The sequence below is a fragment of the Amblyomma maculatum genome, chromosome 7 (assembly GCF_055883805.1).
Source record: "Amblyomma maculatum isolate TAMU_Amacu chromosome 7, ASM5588380v1, whole genome shotgun sequence".
Classification (NCBI taxonomy): domain Eukaryota; kingdom Metazoa; phylum Arthropoda; class Arachnida; order Ixodida; family Ixodidae; genus Amblyomma; species Amblyomma maculatum.
Window position 1 is genome coordinate 113,919,693 of NC_139350.1, and position 27,463 is coordinate 113,947,155.

The 27,463-nt window shown below is 44.0% G+C and overlaps 1 protein-coding gene across 1 annotated transcript; it reads right to left on the reverse strand.

Annotated features, from left to right (window-relative positions):
• Nucleotides 1–24,536: 24,536 nt before the first annotated feature.
• LOC146184456 (rho GTPase-activating protein 6-like) lies at nucleotides 24,537–26,348 on the reverse strand. Its single transcript, XM_084608804.1, has one exon. It carries the CDS (start codon nucleotides 26,306–26,308, stop codon nucleotides 24,614–24,616), a length of 1,695 nt encoding a protein of 564 aa, XP_084464930.1. The 5' UTR covers nucleotides 26,309–26,348; the 3' UTR covers nucleotides 24,537–24,613.
• Between the last annotated feature and the right edge of the window lie 1,115 nt (nucleotides 26,349–27,463).

Genomic DNA, 27,463 nt, shown 5'->3' on the forward strand with positions numbered 1-27,463 from the left:
GTACCCAGCGAAATCGGGCGATAATTGCTAACAAAATTATTTCCATTTTTATGGACCGTTATAACTTTTGCTAGTTTCCAGACAATTGGTAAGCATCCTGTAATAAGAGAAAACTGAAAAATATTTGCCAATTATTTAGATACCCATTTAGCCTCCTTATAAAAAAACTCGTTAGGGATAGGATCTGGACCTTGGTATTTCTTGACGTCAATATGTGATACCAGATTTCGAACACCTTGCTCATAAATTTATAAGTCAATAATAGCAAGTCTTTTGGTTTCCACATTAAAAGGAGGCGGTATACCATTATCCTGTATGTAAACAGATTAGAAATAGGAAATAAAATATTCGGCGCGTTTATGGGCGTTCTCCTCGGCCTCAGAAGGGTGCAGAACATTGGAAGCATTTATATAGTGCCAGAATTTACCACGCGACTCATGAAGAAATTCCATGAGTGTCACATTATAAAATCCGTCTTTTGATTCCTTAATAATTTTCTTTAAATCCTGCCTCATGCGGCGAACACATGGTTTGGTTTGGCTTGCAAGGTTTAACGTCCTAAAGCGACTCAGGCTATGTGAGATGCCGTAGTGGAGGACTCCAGAAATTTCGGCCACCTGGGGTTCTTTAACGTGCACTGACATCGCACAGCACACGGACACCTTGCTTTTCGCCTCCATCGAAAAGCAGCCGCCGAGACCGGGATTCGATCCCGCGTCCTTGGGAACAGTAGTCGGGCGCCGTAACCACTGCGCCACGCCGGCGGGTAATGCATAGTGTATTTTCTGGGTTTGGGTTGAGTGAGGAAGCTTTACGTTGACGTTTAAGTCCTCGTTTAAGATCAAGAATGTCTGTAGTTATACAGGGACACCTTTTATTGGTGGCCTTAAATTCCTCAGGAGCAAATTGATTAAGGCACCGTTCTGCTACTTCCGAAAATAATTCGCATTGTAGGTCTGTACTAGCATCGGTGTCATACTGCTGCATAAAATCTGGATATGAATAATTGAGACAGTTAATCACAGCATAATCATCAGCGTCATGAAAATTAAGGAAACGTTTTATGGACAAATAACCTGCGCATTCTGATGATTCTTTTAAGGACAGCATACCGATCCTATGAACGAACAAGCCGTCGAAAATTTCACATTCGCTGACATAAATTTGTATACGTTCGAAAATAAAAATCAAATCGAGTATAGATGATGTTGTAGGACGTATCTTTTTGTAGTCAGATACAACTTGGACTAATTTTTGACAAAAAACAAGATCGAGTAACTGCTCACAACTAAACATCTCTCATATTCCAGGAAATTTCGACTACTCAACGCCTGTTAGGTTGAATCTCACGCTAATAACTTCCTTCTATGCTGAGGCAGCTAAGGGTCCATAAATATTCGTAGATTTAACAGAACGTCCACAACAGAAATTGGGGTCTTTAAACAACCCCAATGAAGTGTTTTTTATCTAATTTTAACTTGACCCATAGCACTTCTGCGCCACTCACATCTGAAAGTGCAGAAAATAGTAAGTTGCTTTTGATAACGCAAATACCCCACCTATGTCTTCTCGACCCTTGCTTACTATTTAATAGTTAGGTGGAGTAACTTCACTGTCGAATACATCCCTATGCAGCCATATTTCGGTGACTATAACTGTGTCTGGTTTATTATCAATGAATACGCTTTTTAATTCGACAAGTTTATTTAGTATGTTTCTGGCATTAACATTTATGACTAAGCAGTTTTGGTCCTGTTTTCCTGCGTGAAATGCTACTAAGAGAAGGGGTATGACATCTGCACCTTTGTTTCGTAGTTTCGTCCCAGGCGTAAAGAATTTTGTTCACCTTCATCTTATCGAATACGATGTTTACCTTGGCCCCGTTTTTCCTTTCGTCTACAGTGGAATTCCAGAGGCTTTTTCCGTATATCATACACTCTTTTCGAATAGTCCTCTGAAATGTTGATTTGCCGTCCTTTAAGCTTATAGTAATTATTCATAATTTATGTTTTTCCCTAAAATCACCTATCCAAAGGATAACTGCAATGCTATCCCGGAGACAGCTTACCAAGACGGTGTATTCTCTTAATGGCAATTAGCTGCTCTCCGAGGTTTGCCCCAAAAAGATATTCGTTTAACTTGCTCAGCAACGGTTTCTTTGATTTCATTTTCTTCTTCCAAATCAAGTTGTTACGACAGGGCTCATTTTTCTGCCGTTTAGCTAGTGATTTGTTTAGCAACTGCAGCGATTTCCGCCTGATAATCACTCATAGAAGTTTCAATATTAGATAGCCTTATTCGGGATTCCACTAGAACCAGGAGCTTCGCTTCAATGGAATCGAGTCTGGTTTGCATTTTCACTATACCTACCTCAGACGATGTTTGTTTTTCTTAAATAACAGTAACTGCGGCCTGTATTTTTTTGAAGGTTTGAGAATTTCGTTAGGATATCTTCTGAAAGAGGCCCACAGTTTTACCCTACATCAACTGAAAGCTTCAGCAGCATGCATGCCATTGAAATACAGTCATTGCAACCGCGCAGTACTGGTGGAGGCGGCAGCACTAGACAGAGGTGGTTGCTACGAAAGCCATATCGTTTTGCACTAACGTGCCCATAAAACCCAAGGAGCACAAGGCGGCTGTCCAATATTTGTAATATATTAGAAAGCAGCGGGTCTACAGAGGTCCAACTTTACCGTTCTTTGAACCAAGTGACACGTGTTTTCACTGTCGTCCGACATGTTAGCAAAGTTGCACCAGTTTATCCCATGTTTTCCTGATATTGGTAAAACCGCCTTTGGCGACTGGGTACATTGGACAAATTTGTCTTCCGTTCACCCAATATCGAACGTGCCACCTCTAATGATTGCTTACATCAGACAAATTTGCACTGAGTGCTCCCAGTATGGGTCGTGCTGGTTTTAAAAACTGCCTATATTGAACCTATTTCTCTAGCCTTATTCCAATATCTGCAAAGCCATTCTAAAACCCCGTCGACATGGACCACGTTCTCCCTCCATGTCCCGATATTTTTTGCGCCATTCTAAGGGCTAGCTATTTTTAATTTCGAAATAATCTTTATTGTTTTTGAAATAAAAAAAGGTTCGATATTCGTATATTTTTATACACGCGTACTATAAGCAATTGAATGAAATTTCTCACAATATATTCATAAATATTTTAAGATATTATATATATAGCCTTTTTATTCCGCCATGAAACGCTTGCCACAGCACACGGTGGTGCATGTATAATAACCGAGTGTTTGGAGATCTTTTGGTGACACAAAGGGCTGACCTCCGCGATTTTGCTGTAAATTATTAGCAGCAAGAGGTTATATGTAATTAAAATAAAATCAGAGATGCATATTTTCATATTTTATTGCACTCATGCTAGAAGCCGTTTATGGAATTTCTGGAAAAAAAGCAATTGAGTCGAGTTACATTTAAACGCATTTTAAGCATTTTTGTAGACGCCGAATTTCTCTTTTGCCTGTCCACTCATTTGCTATACAACTGGTATTCACATCCCACGTTAATATATGGACACTTAGTTTCCCGATCACAGCGCGTAAGTCGTCGTTACTCCGAATAGCTGAGGAAGAATGTTAGAAAAACATTGTGCGGTTAAGGTCTGGTCTTAGCATAGTGGTGGCCAGTGAGTTAGAAATGACAATTTTTGCATATACTAGCCTATTCCCCTGCACTTCATGAAATATAAAATGGACTGCAATCTGACGCGCCCAGTGGTCCTATATGCGTCTTTATTGCTTATCACGAATAAAAGGATTGACTTCTGCAACATAGTACTGCTGAAGAAATACTATCAACACTCAGTGGGTTGAAAGCGTCTGAATTCAGTGCCCTATTTTGCCCAGGTTGCACAAGCAGTTTCACGGCACGCTTTCATGGAACACGCATGTAAGTCACGAGAATGGCAATGTGAATCGAAAAATCGAAAAGAAAATGTATGGATTGACGATATGTGTTGGTTCGACGTGTGACATCCTGTTTTAACATAACGGTTTAACATAACGGCCGCATATGAGTGCTTTATTATTTAAATAAGTGTTTTGGGTTTGTTGTTTTCTCTGAGCAGCCGTTTATTTCCAGCATAAACCAACAGGCCATAGCACACTGCCGAACATTTACCAGTGTGCTTGTGCATTTCAACGATCAACCGAATTTCTACGTGGTTCAGTAACGCTTGTGTTTCTTTTTTGGCAGATGTCATAGTGAAAGCAAGGAATGGCTGCTTCTGATTCTCTGAATTACATCTTCAAATGGTTGCCCGATTTTCACGCATCCTCTCCAGATAAGCGCTGTTTCCTTCCCTGCAGAACTTCTGAAACCATGGTCGCGTCATCCCGTGGGGTAACCTTTCCTCCCTGGACGAGCCAATCTCCCTACCAAGAGCTCATTCACCATGTATTTTGCCATAACGAACGGTCTCCTACAAGTATTGGGTTATTTTGATTCAGCAGCTCTAATGCGATTTTGAATAAATATATACTGAAAGGCTCTTCACATTCTAATGAAACACCCAGTTGTGGAATCTTCCCTTTCCGTGCGTGTTGTGCCAGCAGGGAGTGAACGCATGTATTTGAGACTCAAACATTTTTCTGGATAACTTTGCTCCCTCTTTTTTCGAATGCACTGTTGCTGCTGGCCAGTAAAAGGTTGATTGCACTGGTTGCCACAGAAAGATATAAATGACAGGTTTATCAGTGAGTGGGCATCGCATTGTGTGAACTCCTGACAGACTAAACTAGAAAACTTAAGTCACTTATTTATGTTGGATAAACTCCCGCAAGGCTTGTTAATGCGTACGAAATGCGCAGGTTTTTTGGGACATGAATGGGAAATCGATTGATGTGACAATATAAGGAAACCGCAGTTTTCCCAACAATGGAATGCAAATGGATTAGGAAGGTCATCATAATTAGGCTATGAATAGAGACGCCAATGGTAGACGCATATTTGCCGTGTCATAGTTGCTTAATGCTGCATCAGTGATGGCATGAACTATTGTGCAATGTAATAAATAGTAGTAATTTCTTCTATAACCAATTAAGGCCTGAGATAGAAACCGATGTTTTCGAACATTGGACCACCAGTGGTCCAATGGTGCTGTGCTGCTTGGGAAAGGTATTTGAGGTGACATTTCTGCAGGGTCACCGTCTCCACTGATGAACGTTGGTCTGGGCAGCAGGTTTATAGCCGGCAGGCTCCGTGACGTATTACGGTGATGTAACTTCACTGTTCATCGAAGGTGCGCAGAGGACTTTTTCCATGAGGCGATGATCAGCCGTACTTGGTACACGGCGAGAGGCTTCAGCGATAAATGCAGGAAGCCGCCACAGCATTTCGTTGATCGCGGCTGGGGAATCAGATAGCTGCTTTCCTATGGCCTTTATAACCGTCGATGTTTCGTGGGCAACGATCAGGAGCTATATGCAAACCTACATATACAAAGGCACTTAAGGTGACATCATCATGGCAAGGCCGCGATGCCCGAACATTGTAAATACGCTTGGTCTAAGCTTTCCAGCAGCATATGACACGATGCTGGAGCGCAAATTAGCATTTTAATTGCAATTTACAAAATATCAACGCATTTGGCCCGATATTAGTCAAAGTAAGTGCATAATTAAATAATGATACAAACTCACGGTTGATCACGTGACATATACTGTGCTTAGACAAATAACTTGACAGTACGAAAATACATTGAGTCCCCATTTGACCTTTTCTGACCTTGAAGTTCAAAGCGCCAGTCTGGGTTATTTTCCGAAGTTTTACCGCGATGACAGAGTTCACGCTCTAAAAAGCAAACACAGAAAAAGTGAAAGGCAGTACTAGATCATGTGCAAAAAGTAATACACCTTGTCATGCGATTTGAAAAGCGTATTCTTTAAGACACTCACCTAAAATCTTGGTTTACATCAGTTTACCCCATTCAAACAGCTTTAAGCAGAAACCAATCTGTTCGTGAATGTTACATGCGGCATTCTAAATGCTTTTCTCGCATCTTTTCGAAAATTTTGATCACTTTTGGAGCAGAGACCTAGCCCGAAAACACGCGCTTCACTCAGTGTTGCGGCCGGCCGGCGGGCGCCAAGGAGAAAATGCGTGTATTGCGCAGCGCTCGCAGCCACCACGCGAGGAGAATCGAGGATGAAAGCATAGCGTGTAGAAGAATGTCGGTACTTCAAATTATGAAGGGGTTTTAGCTCTGCGCGCTTGATGCGAGAGTGCCCAGCGTGACGCGCAAGTTTTCCCTCACTCTCGGGCTGGCGCCTATTATGATTGACAAGCTTCCAGTGCGGCGTTCTTCTACTCAGCTGTTGATGATCCTGTCAAAGGGAGCGGCATTGCAAGGTGTGCAGTATGAACGCTGTCCCGCATTAGTAAATAAAGTGGATGGTAATGATGCTTCGATTTAGTTGACTCCGCAGCAACAAAGGCAATTTTAATGTTAACAACACAGATGTTTCGCATTTTCTCCTCACAGAAGGAATAGTGGTGTGTTGTTTTTATCTGTATTAGCAGACTGGTCTGCGCGATATTTTTCACTTTTAATTCTGCTAATACCTAAGCCCTATCGGTGATGCGGAATAAGCTTTCTTGCTGCATGAACCGAAAAGAGCAATTAGGATGATTTTTATTAAGGTCTTCATTCCTGAATGGATGACGCCTTGTGCTGTATCGTTCGGACACTGTCATGAGTTCCGACAGATCGGAGGCGCGGGAAAGTGTCGAGACCATACGAGGTGTGGTGAACTATTTGTCAGCTCCATAAAACGGCATGTGGCTGAATGCACCAAGGTCAATGCAACTGGTCGCGCTACTCGAAAGAAAACGCGTGCAGCTGCCTATTGCCAGCGGCATCAACTCGATGATGGCAATGAACGATGCAATGTGCCCCTGCGAACTGCGTAGCAAAATATTAAAGCACAAAAAAAAAAGATTACTACAAAGGACTGGAAAGTAAATGTAATATTCACGCGCAGAAATTAATGCAGTTTCTTTTCTTGCGTAAGAAAAAACGTGTCGTAAATACAATAATATTTTAAATTGTTTTTACCGACCTCTCTCGGCCATTTAGTATCCGCTGCGTATTTCCCCAAAGCTCAGATGTGGCTCAAACCAAAGCTTTCTCACCCGCGGGCTGGGTGAGTCAGTGGCTCGGGTTCAACATTCTACGTGGCGCGCACCGTGCAGAGTTGGTTATCTGTGTCAAACACCCAGTATTTCGTTATGCTGGTTGTGGTAGACCTTTACAGCAAGGCGAAGATTGTGCGTGCTCGATGAGAAAATGATTGCCGCTGATTTTGCGCATTTTCGGGCGAAGCGATAATGCTACACATACATTACACATCTGCACGAGCACGTCTCGCTCCATCTATTTTAATTGAACGGTGAAGGTGAGGTTTCATTGACCAGAAGATGCGTGTCGCATTGCGCAGAGCCTTCCATTCCGCTCTCTTTGCTGCGTGTTTGGCTTACTACGTCGTATTACCGCTCCATCGTTCGCTGAATGTGCTTTAGCTGGCATCACAGGGTTGTTGCTTATTGTCAGTAGGGTCTATCTCTTGTATACGATTGCTGAAGAAGTCGATTTGTAGCCTCATATTGACTCCTCTCCGCGAGAGATGAAGCGCCAGCATAATAATAGAGTCGCGAAAAAGGCGAAATTTTAGTTCTATGGAGCGAAGCCCTATAGCAGTTATTTTCACTCCTCAGATTTTCACTTCTCAGAATTTTGGAATGGAAACAATGGTTTGATTTTTTGTGCTCATAGATGGCAGCACTTCCGTAACACAAAAGGAGGTAAATCTTTTTTCACTGCAGGTGTGTTCACCTCTCAATGCAGGGAAATATCTTTTCTTCTTGCGCTGAGTAGGACCTTTAGATGTTTGCTGCGTAGTGATGCAAAAGGCTGTCAACACTAGAGAAACATGCCTCGTTCTGTTTAATTCAGAGAAGCATATAGCGGAGGAAGAAGGAAGTATGAAACCGAGACGGGAAAAACCCTCCTCCTGTTTTCTTCCTACGCTCTGCCCCTCGAATCACAATGAATTCCGCACCTACCCATACCCCTGGACCTTTTTCCAAGCATATACTTCAGCGTACGCTAAGCCTCATCGGCTGCGTTAGTCACCGGTCTTCCAAGGTGAAAGAGGGGAGGTGTTTGCAGCCCGTGTTTTCCCACGAATAACGTTCTTGCGAATTCACACGAACGCGCATGCTTTTCGCAGCTTCAGACCCTAAGCAGCGGTCTGAAAGGGCACATTTCTATACGTTTTAGCAGTCATGCTTAGATTGTAAGGTCAGTCTTAGAGTGCAGAATTGTTTCCTACCTGTTCGGATAAAATGGATTGTGAGGTAAAGGAGTGTAACAAAATAAGTGGCTAAATGAATCAGCACCATTCATTTTGTGGCTGAAAATAATATCCCAGGAAGTACAAATATTATCCAAGGTTGGGAATATCCATGATGAAACAGCCTGCACTAAATTTATTTTGGAGGTATGGATTATCGTCAAGTACGCACGTCTTTAAAGGTTATATTACGCTGTTCAAGTTCATGAACGTTATTGCTGAGATCACAATGAATCCTGATGTTACATATTCTACTTCCGTTTTCGTCATTTCAATACTTTCTTGCATTATAAAAGAGCTAAAATGAATGATATGAAGCACGTGACCGAATGTCAGTTACAATACGAGCACGTTTTATAGTTATGACTATGTGTAGGTGTACGTGCATGTGTGTGCGCGCTTGTAATTACTAATGAAATGAACTGAACATTCTAGAAATTGCGCAGGTTTATTTCGCGTACTTTTTGGATCAGCTGCTCGCATTCCAACAACGTCCTCAAAGCAGATTTTGTTTTTGGCGCTGAGCTTGTTTAGGGCGGCTCAATTCGCTCCAAGCGAATCTAAGCCTGTGTAGAAAGAGCTCCTGAAGGGCGCTATCATAAACACCGTGACAGGATGGAAGGTCATCAACAGATTCTGAGTTAATTATGGGACCTAACGAAATCAAGAAGAGGGCTTTGTCGGGCTGGTTGGTTCATGTTGAATGGAAGGACGGAACAGCTCAAGCGAGCGGACGGGACGTGTAGGCTCATGTGTCTGTCTCGCCTTCCTACACGTCCCGTCCGTTTGAGCTGTTCCTTCCTTCCATTCGACCTAACGAAACTCCCGCCCCGATTTAAAAGCTGATTTAAAAAAGCTCCCGGACCGACATTTTGCATAGCAATACAGAGGAATTGTGATCTTTAATCGTGTTTCTTAGTGCAAGAATCCATCTCCATCTTGTGTTGAGCATTTAAACCCTCCACACACTTCTAACAAAGTGTATTTTTCTTGTGAGATTATATACAATGCAACCTGCCCTCTAATGGATGGTTTCGTTTTCTTTGACCTTCATATTATGGGCTGCAGCCTGACCTTTAACATTCCGAAGAGGGACAAGAACGGTTTGGCTTGAATATTTTGTTCAGCAAGCTCAATCGAATCACCCACTTCATAGACGGCCCATTTGCTTGCCTGTAATAGACTACACCAGTATCCCGAGCATTACTTGCAAACTATCTCTGTCGCTAGGTTATGCTGCGATACACATCTGAACGTAATAAAACACGTCTACGCGCAGCACAGGTCCCGCAATCCTATTCGAAAGTTGGCGCTCTCTTTTCTTCCACTTTTGCGGTCCCTCGCCTCCTCCGTGCAACGCGTCTACGTACACGCGTTTTCGAATGACTATTGGTCTGCTTCTTTTCGACGTCACGCATCCATAAAACTACCACTCATGCCAAAATAATTGTAATACGCTTAACTTTTAGTTATCAGGAAAGAAAATTGGAATGTTTTGTAGACAGAAACATTTTTTGAAAGCTTTTTTCCTTGCACTTCCGGTGTCACGCGGGCACCGCGGTAACCACGGTACCCACGGCGCGGTCGCGCGCGGCGACTGACCTCGTTTCAGTTCCCTGCGGGGCGCTTTCCGCCTGTGTATTCTCTCGTTTCTTGTGTCTCCCATTCGAAATGGACTTCGAAATCGGCTTGCCGGTCTCCAGCATTAGGTCGGTGCCTTAAATGCCGTGCCCCAGTGCACCGCGCCGTACGTAGTGCTGCAAAATGTCGGAGGCAACCGCTCCGTTCCCGTGTCCACCAAACCAAAATACGCACCTCGGATCGAGTCACGGTGACAACATACGCTGGTAAGTAATGTGTTTACTAGCCTGAATATAGCGCACAGATAAACGACGGTTTCACGGATGCAGTGAGTTAGTCATTGTTGCGATGTATCAATACTATGGCGGCTTTTAAAATCCTACTGCTTCAACTGTTGACTTGATTGCATCAAACTTGTTTTGTGACGTAGTAAGTTTGTAGCGTATGAACTTTTGCCTTATAGTAAATTAGCTAAGACAACTGTACCTACCTGGCTCGGCTGTGCGCGATGCGCGAACCCGTGGTATCATGTGCCGGCGTTGGCAGCTTTCGGCCCCTGATACTGGCGCAGATTGCGGGTTCGCATTGTACGCAGCAGCAACTAATTAAGCACCCTTACCTAACTTACTGCGAGCAAATAAAAGTTACCGCAATATCAAAGCTCCGTGTGCAGTTTCACCACAAACTAGTGAGCGGTTAGGCCGGAGAGATAAAAGACGCCGCGGTAAACACGTATTAAGATTCGCATGCTGTATCTGCCCCTTGCAAGGTTTCACATGACGTGCAGTGATGAGGAGGCACCGAAGAAACAAAGAAAACAACTTTATTTCGAGAGAAGGCCTACAGCATTTCTCTAGATAAGTCCTAGAGCATATTCCATTATGTCCTGGGGCAGTAAACAATTGACCTTATTAAAAAAAAAAAAACTCTCCGCAGCGAAGCGTTGTGCTTTCTTAGTCGCTCAGCAGTACAAATTACCACTAAGAGCGCAGTATTATATCGCGCACATAATAATAATAAGCGCACTTACACTGTTGTCTTGTAAACTGTGCACCTTAACGGATGGGGAACAGTGAGCTTGTGAAAAGAGAGATGTGACATGGTCACTTGTGAAGTCGGCTCATTTTAATTACTTCCATTTACTTCCAGCTACCTGAAGAAGCTGAACAACTCTGATCGGCGTAATTATTCGCTATCTAGCTTTACACACAGCCTGAACCCACAGTTGCTCTGACTTTCCTACTTTTTTTTTCAAGCGGCAGCTTTGATGCAATACTCGAAGGGTCTGCGAGCGGTCGCACACCATGTGGAGTTGCCGCGATAAGCAAACAGCAACATGTTTTGTGTGCATGTTTGCTTGGCCGCAGCCAGAAGCGAAACACAGAGACATGGGTACAAGACTGCCCTCACTACAACAAAAAAAGTTATATGAAACTGCGCTCCAGTTATTGTTAGTCGCAGCAAACATATTGAAACAATTGTTTTGGCTCCAGCGGCCAATGCTGTGCCTCGCTGATGCCAGTCTGTTGAGCACTTGGGTTAACCATACTGACAGTTGTGCTGTGCAGTTGAATAGTCATGATGAAGCACGAATCTGTGCCTGAGTGCAGCAATTAGTTCTTCTTTTCATGGTCTTTCATGGGCATCAGTCATAAGGTGGCGCTCAGAAGCTATGCTTGCAGCTGTGTCTCTGTGTGAAGAGCCCTGAGACCGTTTCTCCGCATCCTGGAGGAGCCTCCGGACGTACGCTGCGTGAAATAGTCATCGTGTTTACAACAGTTCACTTAGCTTTTTGTGTAGTAATATAAGTAAAACAAAGTTTCAACTTACAAAAAGTATGCTCCATTTTCACTGGAGCAGCACTGAAATGTCCTTTTCTTGATTTTGCCATTTTCACTTTCCAGCCGTCATCTCCTTTCTTTTTCTGTGCCTGGAGCTTAGAAGAATTTTCATTGAAGTGAGTAACAGCCAGATGTGACCTAAAAAGAAGGCAAATATGAAGTAATTTCTCAAACTTTGGAAAGAAATGTGTTTCTTGTTGCCTACTAGCAAAATTATGCCAAGTAGAGGCTACTATAAGAAACCATTATGCATTATATTCACATCACTGCAGCAGAGATTGCTTCTGTTTTAGCTTCTATATCCAGCGCCTTTATATCAAATTAAGAATGTGATGCAATGATCTTCAAGCAGCGAAATGAGTGTATGGCATGGGCTATAGAACTTCATATCGTGGATCACCCGTGTTCTCCCTGCTGTTGTATTCTAGCGATCATCATTAGTCCAAGTGATCAAGTGAACCTTGAGCATAACTTCAGTTTCAATACATTAGCTTCGGGACATTCGAGATGATTCTAGAGGTGTCGGAAGCTTGCGCTGATAACTTCCAGTTCTTTAAAAACTACCTTTGTCTTGGGACTGCACTAAGATGAGGAGCACAAAAGAGAGACGAGGTGTTTTTCCAGCCAGCCCTCCATGTTGCCAACTTTGTGTCATTGCAGTGTCTCAGCTCATGTCATTTCTGTCTGTATGTATTCCTGGTGCACTGTTCTTTATCTCATCCCATCAGCCTATTCTAATATAACAGCAATGACTCAATGAGGACCCTTGGTGGCCTGTGCAGTACGTCTATAGCCTCCTGTCTCACTTTTTCCATGGAAGGGGATTACAGAATGGCTAGTGCTACCATTCTACCAAATATGTTTTTACCATATTATATGAAGCATCCTTGAATGTCAGAAGTGTGCACTGCAGTCTCCTCCAAATGTATGATAACTACCTTTGACATGGCAGTGTTCCAAGTTTTGAAACGAAAGACACAAGATAAGTTCAGCTAATTTTACAGCAGTGTAGTTACTATCAGGATGGAAGGATTGTGGCAGCTGGCCCATAAGGTGCATTGAGTGCCTACTTTATGCAGAAGTTGGGATTTGGTTACATGGTGGGCACTTTTTTTTTTTGCCAGATGTCAGGGTCAACTCCTGTGAATCGCAATTGTAGGGTCTCATTTTACCTGGCCTGATGACATGAGAGCTCCAGATCAAGCACTGCACTAAGGAGACTGAAGTCAAGCCCACCTTCCATAAAAAGAAGGCGCCAAATGCGTCCAGTAACACAGCAGCTTCCTCCTCCTCAAATTAAAAAAAAAACCTTTGAACTATTTTTCTCTAAACCTCAGCACTAGACCATGAGAAAGACTGTTTTGAGGTGCTTGAAATTGGTCACAAAGCAATTTTTCAGCCCTCCAGGGCTATTCCATAGCAGGAACTAAAAGCGATCTGCTTAGTTGCAAGTTCCAATGGGCTGCTTAGGAAGTTGAAGAATAAAACGGAGCAAAAGGAAATGGAGCAAATGATATGAACTTCTGTTATTCTTTTTCGCACTGTGTTCTATTTCCTATGGTCTCTGTTCCTTTTATAATGACAATATTATGTGCATATATTAAAAGCTTCATGCAAGGACTTATTGTCTGCACATGCCATGCAGAAACGTTAAACTACATAGTCACACTGGAGTGAAAAATAATGTCTTAGTCTTCTCTTTCATTCAACAAACCTTACTTGCATCCCACCATCCGAGTATGCAATTAATTTGGGAGCAAACGTGATGACAAAGTTGTGAAAAGATTCAAGGGAAGATGTTTGGGCTTTGGGAGACAGTTGTCGAGTGTCAATCAAAACCCAGAAGTTCTTCAGAATGGAGTTCAGCTTCCTGAAAGCACATGAATCTGTTAAAAATATATACATAAAAATATATATAAATATTTGGCTGATGAGTTGCAGTGTTGGTGTGTGTTCTAGTCAATCGTAGATGCTTATCCTGCTTACAGCTGCTGCATTGCAGCTGAAAACAGTTTTAGCATCATATTCTTAAAAAGACCCCAGGTTTTGTACTACTATATTACGCTGAAAAGAAATCTAAGAGATGTTGTCGAGCAAACATGCTACACTTTGTCTTTAAAATTGTCAATATAGGACAGTACGGAAAATCCCATTGTATTTGCGTTCCATACTGGCATGTATAACAAGCTGCCTCAGTAATAAAATATCTTGCAGTCTCAGCACTGACATTTACATTATTTTGTTTCGTCACTTCATTAGCGGTTTCTTTCTTGGCTATGTCATATGTGAACTTACTGTTATGTGCGGATGTGTACAAAGTTTTTTCCCTAAAGTTCTATTTGCATTACCTATCTCTTAAGTATATCTTTTGTTGACAAATGCCACAAGTGTGAGCCGTGCACCGTCAAAACAACATCAAAGTGAAAACTTCACAAAAAAAACTATACAAAACAGATTCCCTCTGCTCATCCATTGCCTATTTGCAAGGAGCTAATGCAGGCATTTGCTGTATGGTTTATCATGGCCATCACGCTTATCGCATATGTGGTTCAACAGGCTGCACTACATGCTGATGATCAGGTCACCATTACCCTGGCCCAGGGCAGCAACATAGACTTGTGATTGTCTGGATCCATGGTTCTATTGCTTCACAGCCCTTTGACCTGCTCACAGCTTCCAACTTCTTAAATGCAGTATAGAATAATGTTATTACCATGTATTCGCCTTAATTATTAAAGCAAGCAACTGCATGCATCTTTATTAATGCGCCAAGCATCAAAGTAGTGCTGTATGGGCGATTTGCTGCTCTTGCAATATGTCCAGATAGCTGGGTGGCGGTCTGTAGATAGATGAAATTAAAAACTCATTACATAATAATATATGTCAGCAAATGTACCTCTTCCCCAATGGTTTGCAACGATAAAACATTTTTTAATTCAATTGTTTGTATTATATAATGATTAATTTGATTCTTTTTATGTATAGACATGCAAGCAACACTTGCCAAGGGCACTCTTGGTGAGGCTGAAAATAATTTCTCCTAATAATATGCAGAAACTGTCGTCTTTTATTAACGACTGCACTAAAACTCGTTGAGGCCAGGCCCCATGCTCGCACTATTGGGCACTGCAGCTGACTTCACACAGTTAATATGAAATGCAGCTTGCCAATTTTCGTATCGCAGCATTGCCTTACCTCTCCTATTCTTACCTGTTCCCATTGTAGAATATGGTCAGTCTGAATGATAACAACGTTGTACGTGCAGTATTTGGCGCTGTAGCCCGGGCAGTCGCAACGCCCATCTCCTGCGAGGTCCACTTGCATTCCATCCAGGTGGCTGATGATCTGCACCCGCTGTTCCTGGAAAAGCTGGGACAAAAATGAATGTGCATTTGTCACCCACTTGTAACATTGTGCCGAACTGTGTCACTCGACCGTTGCACTACTGCATGCGCGCGCTGTTTTTTTTTTTCTTTTTTTATTACGCAAGCTTACCATAAGGCATATTATAAGAACCCGTGCAAATTATTTTCCGTTAGGAACCGGAGAAGGCTCCTGCTCTTATTGCTGTTAGTGAGCCATTTGTGTATAACTCCTGCCTATGCTCCTGTCAAAACCAACTCTTACACTTCCGATCGGCAGCTGATCGCTTAAGGATACAGAGGCACAACTTTGAACAACTAAGCCAGTTCACGCGAGTGATAACGTTTCATTCGCAACCCCCCCCCCTCCTGCTGAGGAATAAAGCCTCTTGGCACTTTCTTTTTTCTGTTTCCATCTCTTATTTCCTGACAGTGTCCCTCCTTTCTTCTCTTTCTTCTTATCAACGCCCATCTCGGTTTTCACATGTTTCTGATTCCTGGCCGCCTCGGTTGGTGAACTTGGACGCGGCTCCATCCGCGCGACACTTCAGGGTGCGCTCTGCACAAACACCACACGGCGTAAAATAAAAAAGAAAAAAAAAGCTACAGGACGGGAGACATGCTGTGATAATAATCGGGCATGCACCGAACAGAGTTTGTTTACTTCCTGTCGGCGCGCGTGTTCGCCGTTGCAGTCAGCTGACGCCGAACCGCGGCTGACAAGCTGCACCACAGCGTACAACTACGCAGTCCCCTTCTCCTCATCCCCTTCCTTTTTTTTCTTTACAATCGGTCGTCATCTTTCACGAAGGGGCATCGTATAGTCAAAAGCAAGAGGTGCCTAAACACTAAGGTTTCAGGGTTCGGGCAAGGTGCACGAGAGAGTTTCCCTCCGCAACGCCCGGAAGACCGCTCTCTGCGATCTCGATTCTGAATTTCTAGTCTTTCGCTAACATCTCATGCCCTTGCTGCGGTACGGATATTATGGACCCTGAGCTCGAAAAGCGACTTCGGCGAATGAGTACCAAGATGGGACTCGACCCCATAAGTACACGCAGTTGAAGAATCCGCTGCTGAACCCCGACGATGATAATATACGGCTTATATGGGTGCATTGGTGCGTGGGGTCGACTAGCATAACATTAAAAAATAATAAAATCCCATCGTAAGCTCGCCACTGGTTTATTTTGGGCAGTGTAGTTCGCAGTGATCATGACAAATCTTGCTATATGCATGCCACAACGCCGAGCAAGATCGACTGAGTTAAAAAAAACAACAAAAACAATCCAAACTGTACGGTGATAACGCGTCTAAAGCTAATATTATCACAAGCTTTTCGTTTTACACTTACCGGCAGGGTTGGAAGAAACAGCGTTGGTACCGCTCCTTCACGCAGACTCAGTCTTGTTAGGATCCCCAAATCGCGAACCACATATACGGGTAAAGCAAACATAGATAAACGCTTCCTTCACCGATGCTGGCTATACGATGAGCTGTAGCCACTGTTTCCGGAGGTTGGCGTTTTGAGGCACTTTATGCAGAATGTTTTTCCTGCCGTCACTAGCAATACCTGCGCAGCCAGGGTCTGCATACTGTAACAACCTCCCGCTCATGTCCCGTCAACACAACAACTCAGCGCTTCTATAACTGCCTTCGCGAACTCAAGAGAGCGACCAGTCTAGCCCAGAACTGTCCTGCACCCGTCGCGCACACGACGTAACACAAAATCGAAGGTGAGGTCAACGCCAGGGATGTATAGTGTGGCAACATAACTTCCAAGTTGTGCCGAAGGGCGATTACGATGAAGCAGACGACAAGAGGCTCCCGGCGGCGCGTCGGCAAGCAAGCGCGACAAAACGGAAGTTGTGGCGTGCGGCGCTAAGCAAAAAAAGTAAAAGCGCAGATGCGTCAGTTGTGACGTGTCAGTGGGCGAGGCCTTGGAGGAGGGCCAGCCTTTGCGCGCGCTAAAAAGTTGAAAAGAGGAGGAAAGCCGCGAAGGCGCAGATATTCAAAATTTGATTGCAAATAACTCTGCTTCGAAATGCCGCATTTAAAAAAAAATTTGCGGGGAGGTTATCTTACATCGACAATCACACACTAGGCATAGGGAAACTGTATCGCTAAGGCTGTTTTGGGCCCCTTTAAACTCTCTTACTCAGCGACTTGGAAACATGAGCGGAGTAAGGCTGAAAACGTTCTTAAATGTATTTTGCCTGAAGCTTCTGAGCAAAAGATACCTTCTATGTAGTAATCTTTTCGCTTCTTGGTCATGTTAAGCCTATTTAGGTTTCGGCTACAATAGGCAATCAAGTTATAAAGTTCGCCTAACACACAGACACGAAAAGCGTAACGCGGCCTTCGAGATGTAGCTAAGAAAAACATACAATAATAAACAAGGGCAGGAACGTTAACCAAGTGTTGAGAAAAAATGGCAAGGATGGAAGCAGTCCAAAAGTCGGCGTCCACCTTCGCGTCAGTTCTTTCCCGCCCTGGAGGTCGCTATTCAAAAGGTGAGACGCTATTTATTGCTTGAATAATTTCTCACAATTAGAATAATCTTACCCTCGAGTGCCCAGAGGGGACGAGCGTGGAGATAAAGGAAGAATGTCGTTAAAGGAAACAAAACGTCGTGAAACCAGACATCAGGAATAGCTAAAATACGTCGACATTCAACCATGCGAAAGTAGAGTAGCATCGTAAGTGCTGAAAGATCCGATATTATTGAAAAAATCACCTTGGCGTTCTCGTTCGTATAACTGCTCTTCCATTTCAAGAAGCGCTAGTCACGAATGTTACATTTTCGGATGAGATATGAATTATCTTCAAATATTACAATACATATAGCTCTCTTTCTACGAGTTTTTCTGTATTCCATTATTTGTTCTTCTTATATGCAGACCCATATTATGTCTGCGGTGCATTGAAATATTTTCCGCACAGATCCTATGTTGCTCATGCTTGCAACTTTGTCCCGCTGTATTCTGTATAGCCAAATCGCCGCCGTTTGCTGCCACAAATATCGATAAGAATGCAAAAAGCCTTTTTAGATTCATGGCGGCGGATGCGCCCGAAAGCGTACAAATCACGCACTTCTGTGTAGCTACAGACCCTCGCCTGTGTTTTGAGAAACGCTATGAGGGAAATGATGTGCTGTACCGCCCGCTGCGCATGCCTTTTCGCGACTGCAGCACTGGGGACCGTGAAGCCGCTGGATCAGATATGGACAAGGATAGAGGGAATCCTCAGTTCGCGGGCCAAGCCAAGGTTTCAACAAGTGGACTTCTCTTCGTCAGTGCAAAAGGATCATCACTGGCGGGGGTTTAAATACGCTTTTGCTTCTGAAGAAGAAACGTTGTGAAGGGGGAAAGTGGGTGAGAAGAAAGTAGGTCAAGGAGTGTGGAGGGGGAGGATGGGTGAGAGGAAAGTAGGTGATTGAGTGAAAAGAAATATAAAATATTTAAATGAATGTTTCTTCAGTATGTATTTCTCAGCCTGGTACCAGGGATCCTACGGACTGCAAAAGAAATAAAAGCAGCAGTACCAGGAAAAACTACAATATCCGGTGGATGATTAGTCACCACTTGAGAAGGTTTGGTGCAGATACGTAATTCTTAAAAAGGCACAGGCTTTGGCAGAAGGCCCTGAAAACGAATATATCTACAGGGTAACAATTCTTAAAGCTTCCAGCAAAAGGGGGGGGGGGGCTGAAAAAAAAGAAGAAACAGAATAATAACCGCACAGTGAACCACAACTGACATTCAAAAAAAAAAGTTCGAAGGTAAACACAATTTGTAATGAAAACTGTTTGGAGAAACACCCGCAGCTGAAGCTATTGTGAAGGGGAATAGAATGTACATGGGCTGTGAAGTACCTGTACAATTAGCGCTATGTGGGATTATTTTCAAGAATAGTTATGGAGCAGAGGGAATATATTTCAAGGATTCTAACATTCCTTTCAAAAATAATTATTCCTTCTGGTTCTAAAGTTCTGAATGTATGAATTAGATATTCGTCTCGAAATTTTCGGTCCCTTGCAGATTTAAAAGGAGAATATGTTTTTTTCATATCTTCGGACTTATGGTCTTTCAGATTGAAATGCTGGGACACTGCTTACGGGAGGTTTTTGCCGGTGTCTTCCCGATGACCATTTAGCCTTATGTTCATCGGTTGACCTGTCTCTCTGGTGTACAGTTTATGACAGAAGGATTATTATTGAAGGTAGACAGCATTTTAAGATGTGCAGTTAAAGCTTGATTTTATGTGAAAAGTGAAGTTACTTGCCTTACTTTTAACCGTGGTGCTTTTTTGTATTTGACTGCATGTGTTACATTTAGGTCAAGAGCAAGGATGTGTTTGTGTTGGATGCTTGTTGTCGAGTTTAGAATGTACTAGAATAGAATATGTTGGTATGTACCTTTGGTGCTGCCGGGAATAAATTCTTCAAACGTTTATTACACGTTAGCATGGAATGGTATTTCTGCAGAATATTGCTTATGTTTGGAAGGTCATTGTACTATTTAGTTACAAAGGAAGGCTGGCGTCCAGTGTTGCCTTTGGTGGTTTCGTGAGTACATCGTTACTTTTTAAAGTGCTTGCTTTTCAGAGGGCCATAAGGGAGTTACTGGGATAGTTCCTCTAGATTAGTGTTGCTTTCAGTGAATGTAGTTCTTTATGATAGTCATTGTCATCGCTGCGTATTTTCCTAAGCCGTATTGCCCGTCCTACAAATATTCCTTGCATACTATGTCTCGGATGATGACTTGTAATATCTATGTATCTGTGGAGATTTCCTGCGTGTACCTCCATTCACCATCTCAAATTAAGGGCCTGATTATTCCTTCTCTCAGTGAGATCACTCGCTATGATTGTGTACCTGCGTCGGGTTCAAGTATCGACGTGTAATTTGAGAAGCTTCGCGCGGTTCGTCGGCGGGCTTAAGCATGTACAAAAGAACGAAATCCGCGTACAATCTCCAACTTTCTCGCCGAGCTAAACGACAAAATTTGCACCATCTGGAGAGGTCAACACGACAACGTTGGAGATAGTTTTACTCACCAATTGATCCCCGTAAGCCAGTGTCACATATCAGGCATTTTGTGAGAAGCTTGCGCTCACTTCCGCAAGAAAAGCACCCTTTTCGTGCTTTGTCCGTTCATCAACGCCGCTATGAAGTTTACGTAGCTGAAGATTTTTGTAAGATGGTTGGTCGCACAAACCAGGCGCAGTCATCAATTTCAGAGGTTCTGCGCTGCCTTTGCCGAATGATCAAAATGCCTCGCCCTTTTTAATACCTGAATTGGACATCGCTCTTGCTTCTTGTCGGCATTCATCTGCTACTTGTCCTGATGGGAGTACTTATTCAACTTTATCAAACCTAGGCAGGGATGCTTCAACTGCGCTACATAATTACTTCAATAATACATGGGCTTCTAGTACTGTTCCTGAACACTGCAACATTAGCCGCCTGGTTGCTATTTTGAAGCCTGGAAAGCTCCTTCTCGAACTTACTTCATACCGGAGAGTTGCACTACCAAGCTGTGTTGGAAAAGTTATGGAACGAATGGTGCTGGCAAGACTTGAGTAAATAATACTCTTTATCCGAATATGATGACTGGATTTCTGCGGGGACGCTCTTCCATCGACAGCCACATCGAACAGGTGGCGACAGTAGAACACGAAAAGCGTCCGATTCGACTAGTAGCTGCGTCTTTTCAGATATAAAGGGGCTTACGACAACGCCCTTGATGATGCTAATGTTGATGAACTCTACGACATGGGAGTTAGCGGCCAGCTGCACCTGTGGACTGTGAGCTATATCAACGGCCGCTCTGTTTACCTGCCTAAGCCTGATGGAGATACTACACTCTATCAGGTCGGTCCTAGCGCTCTATAGGGAGGAGTACAGAGCGCTACATAATTTAACGTTGCGCTAATTGGCCTACTGAGTGTACAGCCAACTAATATCCACATGAGCGCATATGCTGACACATGTACCTGAGCTTTTGGTTCGACGCAGCCGCAACTAGGCGCGAGATTGAAACGAGCTGTGTCATCGACATCGATGTACCTACGGCATCAGTGTTAGCATTTGGGGGAAAATGTGTTAGCCGCTACCAGATTACTCTTCATGGAGGTGTGATACCGTACGTCTTCAATCACAGTTGTTGGGAGTAATTATAGACCGCACACTATTTTGGTCAGAACATATTATTAAGGTGAAGAAAAGGCTAATCAGTTTTTGCGATGTTCTCAGTTTTATAGCTGGTATCAAATGGAGTCGCACTGAGCGCTCTTTACAAATACTTTGCGAGACTGTTTGTTGGCTGCATCCGCTACAGCCTCACAGAATTTTAATATAAGGATTTCCTGCTCGCGGACTTGAGAGAGCGTGCAAGCGCAGGCACTGAAAATATTCCTTGGACTGTCCATGTATGCCTCTATCAAAGGCACAATCGAAGAGGTACATGCTCGCCCAATATCCACATACTTGTCTCACGAACTACTTCGTATAAATTTATGCGCACTTATACGACACCTTCTTCACCCACTGAGTAAAATTCTGGGTGAGCGGCCGGACTGCAGTTTTACAAGTTTTTTGTTTTAACTCCGCCACCATCAGTTGCATGTACCAACGGGATATGCCCTCCCATATCGCATCGCTCAAACACCATGGGTGATGGATAAACCTTTGGCGCACCTTCGTGTTTCCGGGATACTAGAAAAATCAATAGTGCTACTAAGAGGGCTCAAAAAACTTGCTCTTGTGCACATATGGTGAGAATACCCTTATATTTACGTATACACTGACGGATCTATGTCAGCACAGGCATGCGCTGCATCTGTGGTCACAACCCACTCCGAAAACGACTCTACATTTCCTTTAAAAGATATACTCCTACGTCAACCGCTGCTGAACTTGTAGCCCTTTGGGAATCTATTCGCTACATATGTAGGAAACCACCCAAAAATTGTGTATAATCATGAATTCAAAGACAGCATTGCAAATTTGGAAAATTTCTTATGGCAGACCGCCTACCAGTCTCTGGCACTAAACATTATTGACCTCCATAAATCTGCTCGACTGCAAACGTACATGATTATGTTTGATTGAATCCCCACTGCGGGCGCCATGGAAATGAAAAGGCAGGTGTAAAGCAAAATGTCGCCTCAGCAATGGCCTCAAAATAGCTGTGCCTTTTTCAAGAGCGGATACGGCGTGTCTGATAAAGAACTGTAGGAAAAATTCTACGGCAGCTCATTGGGCCCAGCCAGATGCCCGACACGTTCGCCTAAGGCGGCTCTGTCAAACATTTACTTTTTATTTTCCGCGTGAAATTCCGCGCCATCATGCATGCTTGCTATACAAACTGCATTTAAACGTGGCGTTCAAGCGCAGGTACTTAGATTTATTTGGACAGGTCGGCTCGCCGGAATGTTCAAATTGTGGCATCCAAGAGACTGTGGATCCTATATTATTGGCCTGCCCAGTGTATGCGCATGAAAGAAATGTGCTAGCCGTTTTCTTGAAGCATTTTGACAAGAGGCCTCTGTCGTTGGAACTGCTGCTGGGTGCTTGGGAGGACAAGGGGAAGAATTTCCCATAATTGCGGGCTCTACCGTTTTAGTGCTCCACTGGAGTTTATTCGTGCTTGTAAAATAAATTGCCATGGCTGTATAAATTTTCATATGCCTTCTCCCACATCGCCAAGCATCATGCATGATCCTCTTTTTCCTCTTCTTCTCCAGTGCAGAGTAGCTGGTCAGATTTTATTCATTCCGACTAACCTCTCTGCCTTTCCTAGCAATAAATAAAGAAATGAATGAATGAATAAATAAATAAAGTGAAAAAAGTAGCTGCGACTTCCTTCAACTTGATAAAACGCATGTCGTCTAGGGGAGGGGGAACTCGAGCGGACATGGCAAGACGTCTTGTACAATCGTTGTTACAGTCGAAGATACTATACCAGGCCCAATTCCAAAGACTCACGAGGTGACAGCGGGTGGAATTGGAAACGGCCTTACCAACACTTACCTCTATCCCTATTCTCTAAGAATTTGCACAGCCCAAGATGTTGACAAGATTAACTGAACAACGACAAGCAACGAGGAATATGAAAAAAAATTGTTATGCGCATAGCATCCTTGTATGACGAAGTGACAGTGCAACCTAACAATGGATGACCCCTTCCGTGGGAATTCATGACTATTAAGAGAAACAGGACTACTCGGCTTCGTCGTAAATTAAACCTGGCATCTTGACCTCTGGTTAAAGCACTTCCAGGTAAATACCTGTATTGCATATACGGACGCAAAAGTATAGATAATGGCGGTAGAGCAGCAGCTACTAGCCCAACACGCAGTGCACTAAATGTACATAATGAATATGTAGCACAATACCCGGATCCGCTTATGATGGAACTTTATGCAATCCGCGATGCTATGAAGGCCATAAATAAAATTGATTCCGTAACAGAACCCCACGTTTATACAGGCCGCTTAGCCGCTATGTGTTACCCAGAAAATCCACGCACTCAAGAAAGCAACAAAGATACGCATCCAGATACATTGAACACAAGACAATGCTGAGAATGCTCAGCAGAGGAAAGGTGACGACCTCACACACAAACTTCCAAACACTAATGCACCCCCCCAGGTTCCCTTTTGATGCCCGCTCCGTTGTTCCCATCTTAGCATCCTTTTTAGGGAAAAGTACACGTGCTCCTATTCCCGCGTGTACTTTCCCCTTCCCTCCTAACTTAACGAGATTGGAGGAGGTTTCCCTTAGAGGGACAAGGGCTGGGGTGGCCCTTACCCCATCGTCATATTAAGAAGACATCAGACCCACCACATGCCCTAAGTGTTCCACACCATCTGCAGATGTGGATGTTCGCCACCTGCTGTGGACACGTGTAGGGGCAAGGGCATAAAGGACACAGATTCTGCAGCAAGAGGGACTAACCGCAACAGAGGAACAGGACTTCTCCAAATGGCTCACCGACATCGATAACAGCAGGAGCTTTCGTGGCAAGCATGCGTAAAAAAAAGAATCGAACACCGCCCGTTCCGTGCACAACACGTGCGAGGAAGGAGTAAGCAGTGACCATGCTAAAGGTTGGCTTAAGGTCAAACTGTAGTGTACGCGAAATACGGGCATGACGAGTTATGTTCTTGTCACTTAAGTTTTTCTATTTATTATAAGGTTATTTTCTAATGTTAGCCGCAATCGATAGCTCTAGACCACTAAATGTGTTCTCTAATGCGGATGAAATGAGTACAAAGTTGAACAGCAGCAAAAACGGCGCAAATTTTAATTTAAAAAAATCACCTTCAATTTTTATGTAAATTCCTTTCAAATGTCTCAATCGCTCAGTAATGTGAATGTAAGGTGGCAAGTGTTGCTCCGCGCGCTAGGAGGTGAGTTCTAGTGGCGCGTTCAGCGTCGCAAGCTATGAACTGGCGACAAGGACATCACCGACGTCGTTGTCATCGCCTTCCGTGCCAGTGGGTGATGCGGAGGGTCGCCGCTCTGAAGGCTCATCAGGAGTGATGTGGAAAGGCACCAACTGCTCCTGCTGCTGAGCGTTCGAGCGCCGCTCTTGGCCCGGGTGCGTCGTAGTCGTGGGACGCATTACCTCCTTTCGCAGCACTTCTTCGAGCTCATCCTCGTCCTCTACATTCGCACCATGGAAGACTTCCTCCCGACCGTCTTCGTCTTCAGATCTAGGGGCGCTGTTGTATCGCCTCCTGAGGAGATTTTCGAGGGCTGCGGGGCTCTCGATGAGCAGCCTTTTGTAAAGGCAGTCCAACTCCTCGGCCGATACTTTGAATAGTTCTTCGTAGTTTTCGATCAGTTGCTGCATGACTGAAATGATCTCGCTGCTCTCGTCAGCCCTCTCCAGGTTTTCTACAATAAATTGGTCCTTCTGGGAAGTTTTGCTGAAGCGTAATATGTTTGGTCCCAGAACTGTAGCCAGGTTGATAGCATCCATCTTGTTTCCCTGGAGGAGCTGCCCGGTGGATGATGTTTTGTCCACCGCGTGGTCGGCCACGGTGTTGAGAAATTTGAGGAGTGCCCAGAGGGTGTCCCTGCTGTGCGTGGGAAGAAGCCGCACCAGCTCTCGCAAAATGTCCAGCTGTTTTCTACGGTCGGCCACGCGCTGGCTGTAGATGAAGGGACGGTAAAGGCCCCTGGTAAGCAGTGGCTGCGGAAGGTCACGCAAGTACTCTTTGAGTAGCTGCGCCACGTCGTGCGGCGGGGGGCGCTCCAGGTCCAGATTCACCTCGCGGCCACTGTCGAAATCATCGCGAAGCTGACGAACTCTCCTCTTGGAGCCGCTGAGCCTAAATATGCCCACAGTGTTGAGGGCATACTTCTCTAGGTAACTGAGGCAGCAGCTAATGAAACGCGGTATATGCGGGCCGTGCACCGCTAGTATGTCGTTTTCCTCGGGGTCCGTGTTTGAACTGCGGCGGCATAGCGACTCCATATTGCCCTTTCGGGAGACCTCGGTGGAGAAGTCGGTGGCAGAAGAGAGAAAGCTCTTCATGGCGTTTGCCGAGCGTCGCGAGAGCACGTCGGCCGTGCCCGCATCCGGGTACAGCTTTCCCGAGGACCTGGAGCCCGGTTGGACCGGAGTGGAAGCCGGGAAGCGATGCCGTTCGCTCTGCACCACCTGCTGCAGACCCACGCCGAACACCTGGCCGCAAGAAATGTCTGAATTTTCTTTGATACTCTCGGAGAAACACATTGTAAAAGCATTTTTACGGAGCAGGGCAGGCCTTCTCCGATGTTTCGCCGCTGCCTCCGAAACGTCATCTCTGGGTATATCCACCTTGCAGCCCAGGCCGATGCTCTGCAGCCTATTTAAAGCAAGCCGTTGTAAGGCCGAGGACTCCATCTCGGTGAGTGCGAGCAGCATCGTGGACCGTACCTTGAGGATGATCCCTGCCGTGGACTTCCACCGGCAGCAGCCTTCTGGGGACCAGCTGCAAACGCTGGACGTAGATACCCTGAACTGGGACTTGGCCCGCGATCTCCACAGCCTGCACGTGACGTTGGACAGCCGACATGAGGCTCGACCGGTGTGCTGCTGCTGCTGTTGCTGCTGATTCATTCTGAAATGACGGTAACAGAAAATCATGGCATGTCAACTCATTCTACTACAACCGGAGGCACCGAAATGCAACTCGTTTACAACATTGCTCGCGGCCTTGCGTCCAGGACCACAAGATACCTGTCTTCCGTTTTTACAAGTTGCTCGTATTGGTAAACAGTGCCGGTTTCTTCGTATTACTGTGTTATTCTCTCGTCTACAACTCGCCCCGTTATTCTTCCGGTTGCTCTCACACCCATCACACGATCCACCCCGGCTGAGGACCAGCCTGTGCACTCCATGAAAGTTGTTTTCACTACGGCTGGCTTTGAGTATTGTTGTGTATAGAGCTATCTTGTAAGCTAAAACACGACCCAACAAGGAGCGAGCCGTCGCCCCCATAACTTGCAAAGCGTACGCAACCTGTAGTTTAAGGCAACTGCGCGTTCGCCCCTCGGGTGGCGTTTTCTTCTAGCTAAACAACTCTTTTGTCAAAAATAGACATCTCTCGGCTCATTGGAGCTGCTGCTATAAATAAATATACAAATCCAAGAAAACTAGTAGTCTACAAAACGTTTTAGTTATGATTCAATATAAGTGCATAATCAAAAACATTTATTCATGAAGAGTATTGTTATTTTCCTGATAATACAAAAAATAAATGCCATAATTAAGAACTGGGTTAACACCACTGCACTTCGCACCAATATATATAAAAGATTGAGAAACTGCAAGAAACTCGGAGAAGCTACAAGAAATACCGAATCTGTTTCACTTTAAGCAATCATAAACAGTGCCAACAAGAAGAAAATGACATTATAAGCATTAAGAAAGTTATGAATATTGCACACGATAAAGCTTAATAAAATTAGAAAATACTAAATTGAAATCGAACTTTCGACGCCCACTCCTTAAGGGGAAGGCGTAGCCCATGTATGAATGAAAACATATGCGCGTAGTTTTATTTTTATTGATATATATATATATATATATATATATATATATATATATATATATATAGTTTACATAATGAAATATTTCGTAGTCCCTGATGCTCATAATGCAGTTATGATGTTTTTAACATACTTCTATAAAAATTGAAGACGTGGTAGATTTTAAATAATTTGGAATCGACGTTGGCCACTTTTTGATATTTTTGAAGTTTCGGAGATTGCGACGTAACATGATGAAAGAACCGTGTAT